The 7852-nt window shown below is 41.3% G+C and overlaps 1 protein-coding gene across 1 annotated transcript; it reads left to right on the top strand.

The window, feature by feature from the left end:
• The first annotated feature begins 4117 nt into the window (after nt 1-4117).
• LOC100346348 (olfactory receptor 9G19-like) lies at nt 4118-5035 on the top strand. Its single transcript, XM_002709148.1, has one exon. It carries the CDS (start codon nt 4118-4120, stop codon nt 5033-5035), a length of 918 nt encoding a protein of 305 aa, XP_002709194.1.
• Nucleotides 5036-7852: the final 2817 nt, after the last annotated feature.

The raw sequence follows: 7852 nt of genomic DNA, 5'->3' as shown, positions 1-7852 counted from the left end.
TGACATCATATTCTCGCTGCTCGAAGCACCTGTAGAGAATTCCACTCCAGCCTGCCTCCCACAACGTGGAGTGATAATTTTTTCATACCTCTTGTACTTCCGTGTTTTAAAAAAGTGATTTCTCCAAATATGCACCTTTATTTGTATAGGGACTCATGTCTCAGTTCTATCCTCTGGGCTTAATGGCTGGCAGAGTATCTAGGACACAGTAAATGCTAGACAGATATGCAGGTTTGTATGCAGATGTTGAAGAACTGGTTTTGAATCCTGACTCTACCAGTCTCCAGCTGTGTGATCTTGAATAATGCTTACAAAAGCCATTTCTGTGTTTCAGTTAACTCATCTATAAAGTTGGAAGCATATTTATTTCACAAAATTAGCATAAAGGTTAAGATAAGATAACACTTTAAAATCTCAAGTCAGAGTGTCTGGCTCTGTTAAATAAATCTTATGATAAGTAATAGAGAATCTTGACAAGCTGCTTTTAAGGACATTAGCCAGCATGACGCCATTCTTATAAGATTAATATTGCATGCTGAGTGCTGGAGAAGTGAGAGTGAATCTGCTTGTTGTGAAATCTATCTGTATAGACAAGCATGATAAGTTAAATCCACCTCTAAATCAATGTAGTTATAGCTAAATAAATTCACAAAGAGTATCTTTCTGGAGTACACAGAATTATTTGTCAGTATTTAATCATTCCCATGACTTTTTAAACCACTCTCTTCTTTTGAATTCAGCAAGAACTGCTAAATAAAGTCAATAACCTTCTTGGTTAATTGCTTTTTCAGAGACTCTCACAACTATGAACCCCCAAGGTGCTTGAGGAATCAAACACACTGCCCAGCCTGAGCTGGTGAAGTCCCCTGGATCCACAGTGTGCTCCTCTGTTGGCTGTGACGGTGACAGCTGCAGGTGAGTGCTCTGGTCCTGGATGGGCACAGCAGTGTTTCTGCACTCGTCCTCCAGGCAGACTCTCAAGGAAAGAGACACAGGAATCTGCCAGCCGGTTATCTGGGCAATCTTTGGAAACATTAGTGACCCCACACATAAACGGTCCTCATATTCTGTGAAAGCACCTGAATGTCTCATCATTGTCCTATTGATTTTTAGATAAGATGGTATAAACAAAAAGGAAGATCTATGTTCCTAAATCTGTGTATATGAAATGCAGGAAACTTGTATAACTTAAATAAATTTTTTAAAAAAAGACACACAGATCCTAAAGTAATATCAAAAATGAAAATGATTGAGTATCTTTCTAAGGATAATACCAATTGCTGATTATATAAAAAATAAGGAAATGTGTATGAACATTTGACAACAACACAGAGAAGATATAATGGCAGCTTTGTCTAGGATCGAAGATTTGCAACTGGGAAAACTGGCCAGGTTCTGGATATATTTTGACAGCCAAGTTCAGAAGGCATTGCTAAATAATTATGGACAGTTTGAAAACTAGAGAGCAGTGAGGAATCATATTAGGTTTTCCTAATTTGCAATAATGTCATTTCCTGCAGAGGGTGTTGATGTTGATTTCTCAACAATGTTGCAGTGGATTCCTTTCCGAGAGGAACAGCGTGGTGGGGGCAAGAGGCTCGGAGTCACCACACAGACCCCGGGAGTCGGGTGAAAGCAGGCTTGAGTAGAGCAGCCCACAGACTCATTTATTTCAGTTGAAACTACATCTTATATAGCCAAGACCAGCCAATCTGGTCAAGGGGCGGTCTATGCCCCATCCAATCACAGTGTGTTGCCAGGCAGTTTAAAAAGCCATCCAATCACAGCCTGCTGCCAGGCAGTTTCAAATCCATCCAATCACAGCCTGTTGCCAGGCAGGCTCCATTGCCAGGTGGGTTTCAAAGCCATTCCTGAGTAACTGACGCTCTCGCTTGCCAGTGGCCACCGGGAAGAGTGAAAGAGAAGGTTAAGGATTTGTTATCAGAAAGTTATCGTTTTTGAAGTGCCCTGTAGAAATTCTGTAAGAGCAGTCTGGTTGGTATTTCAATGCATGTCTCTTCAGTTTAATGGGAAAACATGTCAAGAGATATAACATTCAGACTGATTCATGTGTACAGAGCATTTAAAGTCATCAGACTGGATGAGAACACCACGTACTGATTGTATGGAAAAGACAAGTGGTCCAGGAGTTCATTCTAGGAACACTCTGAAATTCAAAAGTTGGGATAATAACTCTGAGAGCATGTAGAAAGAACATGCAGGTTTGTTTGACATTGTGAAACCATGTAATTTGAATATTTTGTAAGAAGAAATAGTAAACTATGAAAAATGTTGCAAATACACAAACATCAAATTAGATATGGACTCAAACTTATTGGGTGGATTTAACCATGAGAGGTCCCCAAACCTTTAAGTGAGTGGTAGTAGCAGAAGTCCAACTTGAACAATTTCATTCTTTTCTTTGTTTGACTCAGAAATAAATTTATTTATGAACATTGATACTAGCATTAATATTGAGAGTTGAATTTGAAATTAGGTCACAAAATTAGGTCACAAAAAGACAGACATAAAGCAAAACTCCCATGCACTGGAATTTTGTTTCTTTAGCTGCAAAGTGACTGAGTTGATGAAAAGTGAGTATGACTGCAATGCGTAAGGCATAATATAGTTTTAGCGGTCCTAGATACATTTCTGTTGATAGGCACTTCTTACAATTCTGTGTAATTTCTAATATTACATAAATTATGCAGTATAAATAAATTGCATACATTAAAAACTGGCTTCTGAATTATATTACATTCAACAGCACCTCAAAAAGTTGGTAGAAAATGGAATTAAGAGATAAGATCAGGGAAGAGGCATTTAACCCAGTAGTTAAAACACCCACATACCACATCAGAGTGTCAGGGCTCCATTCCTGGCTCCAATTCCTAAATTCAGCTTCAAATGTAGAACTCAGGGGGCAGCAGTGAAGGCACAAGTGATAGTTCCACTGTCACCCACATGGAAGACTTGAATTGTGATCCAGACTGCCAGATTCAGCCTAGCACAACCCCAGCAATGTGAACAATTTAGAGTCAATGAATGGGAGCTCTGTCTCTCTCTGATTCAAATAAACACATTATGTATGTCTGTGTGTGTGTGTATATATATGTGTGTGTGTGTGTGTGTAAATACATACATATTTTAAAAAAGAGAGTGTACTGTTGAAAAATTTTTGAAATCCTTGCATATTCAAAGGCATTCAAAAACTTCATGGAAAATACATTTTATGAAAAAAATTTCATGAATATAAAATTTTTGCACTTTTTATGTCTTACTTTTTTGAAGATTTGCAATAAAATAAACTTATTTCTTCAAAAAGTATACCTATTTGTGTCCAGTTCTGTTACATAGTGGCATCCCATATGGGCACCAGTTCGAGTCCCGGTTGCTCTACTTCCAGCGCAGCTCTCTGCTATGGCCTGGGAAAGCAGTAGAAGATGGCACAAGTTCCTGGGCCCCTGAACCAGCATGGGAGTTCTGGAAGAAGCTCCTGGCTCCAGGCTTCAGATAGACATGGCTATGTCCATTGCTGTCATCTGGAGAATGAACCAGCAGATGGAGGTCCTTTCTCTCTCTCTCTCTCTCTCTCTCTCTCTCTCCTTCTGCCTCTCTTTCACTCTGCCTTTTAAATAAATAAATCTTTTTTTAAAAAGTATTTACTTATTAATTTACTTAAAAGGCAGAGTGAGAGAGAGAGATGGAGAGATAGAAAAGGAAGTGTTTGCCCTTTTTTGGTTTGCTCCCAAATCGCTGCAATAGGTGGGCCTCAGCCAGGCCAAAACCAGATGTCTAGAACTCTACCGAGGTCTCCTCCATGGGCAGCAAGGGCTCAAGTAAAGAAGCCATCATCTGTTGCTTTTCCAGAAAGTTAGCAGGGATCTGTATGGAAGCAAAGCATGTAGGACTGAAACCGGCACTCACATGTGGGATGCATACGTCCCAATTAGCAGCTTTAACCAGCGCTATGCCACAATGCCTGCCACAAAAACATACCCTTTCATTCCATTTCCCATGGAACTTTTGAAGTACCTTTGAACTGTTTAAACCAAATACATCCAATAAAGTAAAGCTTATGTACTTTTCTCTCCTCCTAGGTTAGACAACCTACATCATGGAGAGAACCAATCACACAGTGACTGAGTTCATCCTACTGGGCTTCACGACAAACCCTGTGATGCAGTTGGTCCTGTTTGTGGTGTTCCTTGTAGTGTACTCTCTGACTGTGCTAGGAAATACCATCCTCATAGTGCTGATCTGTAATGACTCCCGCCTATACACACCCATGTATTTTTTCATTGGGAATTTATCTTTTCTGGATCTCTGGCTGTCCTCTGTCTACACTCCAAAGATCCTAGTGACGTGCATCTCTGAAGATAAAAGCATTTCCTTGGCGGGCTGTGTGGCCCAGTTCTTTTTCTCTGCAGGGCTGGACTACAGTGAGTGTTACCTGCTGGCTGCCATGGCTTATGACCGCTACATGGCCATCTCCAAGCCACTGCTTTATGCTCAAGCCATGTCCTTCAAACTATGTGCATGTTTGGTAACAGCCTCATACCTTGGTGGTTTTATTAACTCTTCTATCATCACCAGAAAAACGTTTTCCTTTGACTTCTGCCATGACAATGTTATTGATGACTTTTTCTGCGACTTGCTTCCCCTCGTGAAGCTGGCCTGTGGCAGAAAGGAAGGCTACCAGGCCCTGATGTACTTTCTCCTGACCTCCAATGTCATTACCCCTATTGCGCTCATCCTGGCCTCCTACCTCGTTATCATTGCCACCATCCTGAGGATCCACTCCACCCAGGGCCGCCTCAAGGCCTTTTCCACTTGCTCTTCCCACCTGGTATCTGTGACCTTATACTATGGCTCCATTCTCTACATCTACTCCCGACCTGGATCTAACTATTCCTTGGATAACGACAAAAGAGTTTCTATATTTTACACCGTGGTGTTTCCTATGCTGAACCCCATGATCTACAGCCTGAGGAATAAGGATGTAAAAGAGGCTCTGAAAAAACTCTTCAAGTAAATTTAAAAAATAATCTCTCTCTAAGAAGAAGCAAAGATTGTTTTGGTCTACTTATTAACGTTTTTAGGTTATTTATATTTCAAACAGAGCTCTCATGTGCTCTCCCATAATTAAGGAGTCTTAAAATGTAAGTTAAAAAAATGTTCTGGGGCCAGTGCCATGCCTCACTTGGCTAATCCTCCGACTGTGGCGCCTGCATCATATATGGGCGCCAGGTTCTAGTTCCAGTTTTTCCTCTTCCAGTTCAGCTCTCTGCTGTGGACCGGGAAGGCAGTGGAGGATATCCCAAGTGCTTGGGCCCCTGCACCCTCATGGAAGACCAGGAAGAAGCACCTGGCTCCTGGCTTCGGATTGGCGTAATTCCGGCTGTTGTGGCCATTTAAGGGGTGAACCAACGAGAGGAAGACCTTTCTCTCTGTCTCTCTCTCTCTCTCACTGTCTACCTCTGTCAAATAAATTTCAAAAATGTTCTTTCTAGGAACAGGCTATTAAAAAGGAAATTAGATTAGGCCGACAGGTTTGATCGCAAAACAAGAATTTTCATTGAACTGCATGCTAGATTAGATTTAAAACAACAAAAGATCTTGAACTTAAAAATGCTCTTCTGACTTTGGAAAGAGTCAAAATTAGGCCACAGTCCAAGAAGAAGAATATTTAGTTGACAGATGTATATGTAATAATATGTACTGCGGGGCACTTGATGTTGTAGTTAAATTACTTGGGATGCTTGCAGCCTGTAACAGAATGCCTGGATTGGAGTCCCAGCTCCACTGCCAATTCTAGCCTCCTGTTAATGCCCATCATGGAGGGTGGCAGGTGATGACTCACATTTTTGCTCTCTGCCACTTAGCTTGGAAACCGGATTGAGTTCTGGAGTCCTGAATTCATGGTGCAGACCTGGCTGTCACACACTTTTGGGGTGTACAGGGGCAGAGGAGGGCGGATGTTGAAGACTTCTCTTGGTCTATGTGTTTGTGTGTTATTCTGCTTTTCAATAAAAATTGAATTATAAATATAGTTATTTCCTTGATATAGGAACAAATATGTAGAATTAATTTTAATAAGCTTCTGCTGGCAACTAGAAGACATTCATTAATTTCCATTCCCTAAACAGAAAATTTGGCCAGCTGATCCTCCACCTGCGGCGCTGGCACACCGGGTTCCAGTCCCAGTAGGGGCACGGGATTCTGTCCCAGTTGCTACTTTTCCAGTCCAGCTCTCTGCTGTGGCCTGGGAAGGCAGTGGAGGATGGCCCAAGTGCTTGGGCCCTGCACCTGCTTGGGAGACCAGGAGGAAGCACCTGGCTCCTGGCTTCGGTTCGGTGCAGCCCGCCAGCCGTAGTGGCCATTTGAGGGGGTGAACCAACAGAAGGAAGACCTTTCTCTCTGTCTCTCTCTCACTCTGCCTGTCAAAAAAAAAAAATCAGCATTGTTAGGTGTAGTTTTTGCACAGAAATATTAGCACATGCTCCCGAGGTGTGGAAGACATAACTCAAAGCTTATTGGACACAGTAGGAATGAGCCTTTTAGCCTGTTAGTCCCTTATTTAAGTTCCTCTCTTGAGGAAAATCATAAGGATCCCATAGAATTGTATGTGATTCACGGTGTAACTCTGTGGACTCCTCATTATTTTATAAAAGAACTTACAAGGATTCTCCTTCCATACTGTGACATTCTGAGCACCAAACAATTTTTACAATAAAAATAATAATTATAATTATAGTGAAATAAAATAGAGACCTAAAAGTCTATGAGTGCATATTACTCAAAAGAGAACACTTTTTAGGGAGTTATATAGAAAGAGGGGAGTGTAGGGACTGGCATTGTGTCACAGTGGATTGCCAATGTTAATGCCATTATCCCACATTGGAGTGCTGGTTCGAGTCCTAGCTACTCCATTTCCCATCCCATTCTTGATCATGCATCCTTATTAGCAATAGCTGGTGGCTCATATGCTTAGAACCCTGCCAGCAAACGAGAGACTCAGATGGAGTTCCAGGCTCTTGGCTTCAACCTGCCCCAACTCTGGACGCTGTGAACATTTAGGGATTAGATCAGCAGACTGAGTGTGTGTGTGTGTGTGTGTGTGTGTGACTCTGATTTTCAAATAATTGAGAATAAATAAATACACGATATTTAAATAGTTGCTTTAGAGGCCAGTGTGTGGCATAGCAGATAAAGCCACCACCGATGAGGTCAGCATCCCATATGAGTACTCAACTCCTCTACTTTCCATCCAGCTCCCTGCTAATGGCCTAGGAAAAGCAGTAGAGGATGGTCCAAGTGCTGTGCCCCTACAATCTAAGTGAGCGACCTGGAAGAAGCTTGTGGTTTCTGGTTTTGGTGAGGAGGCCCAGCCTTGGCTGTTGCAGCCATTCGGGAAATGAACTAATGGATGGAAGATCTCTCTCTCTCTCTCTCTCTCTCTTTCTCTCTCTCTCTCTATAACTCTTTCAAATGAGTAAAATTTAAATTTAATTTCATTTAATTCTTTTACATTTTATTTAAGGACTACAAATTTCATGTATTTCCTATAAACAGATTCAGGAACATAGTGATACTTCCCTTCCTACCCTCACTCCCACCTACACTCCTACCATTCTTCTTCCTCCCTCTCCTATTCCACTCTCGGCTTTTACAAAGATCTATTTTCAGTTTAGTTTATAAACCTATTTTCAGTTTACTTTATAACCGGAAGTGTTACTTTATAACTAAAGAGTTCAATAAATAGTATGAAGAAAAAACACTGTTCCTCAACAGTATAGACAAGGGCTGTTAACCACCATCAAATCTCACAATGTCAATTTCACTTTTATAG

Source organism: Oryctolagus cuniculus, chromosome 1 (assembly GCF_051225735.1).
Source record: "Oryctolagus cuniculus isolate XC-2025 breed Fujian yellow rabbit chromosome 1, ASM5122573v1, whole genome shotgun sequence".
Taxonomy (NCBI): domain Eukaryota; kingdom Metazoa; phylum Chordata; class Mammalia; order Lagomorpha; family Leporidae; genus Oryctolagus; species Oryctolagus cuniculus.
This window is presented reverse-complemented; position numbering and strand designations above follow the sequence as displayed.

Excerpts from the sequence above, each read along its gene's own strand:
- LOC100346348 (XM_002709148.1), top strand. The coding sequence starts at position 4,118 with ATGGAGAGAACCAATCACACAGTGACTGAGTTCATCCTACTGGGCTTC.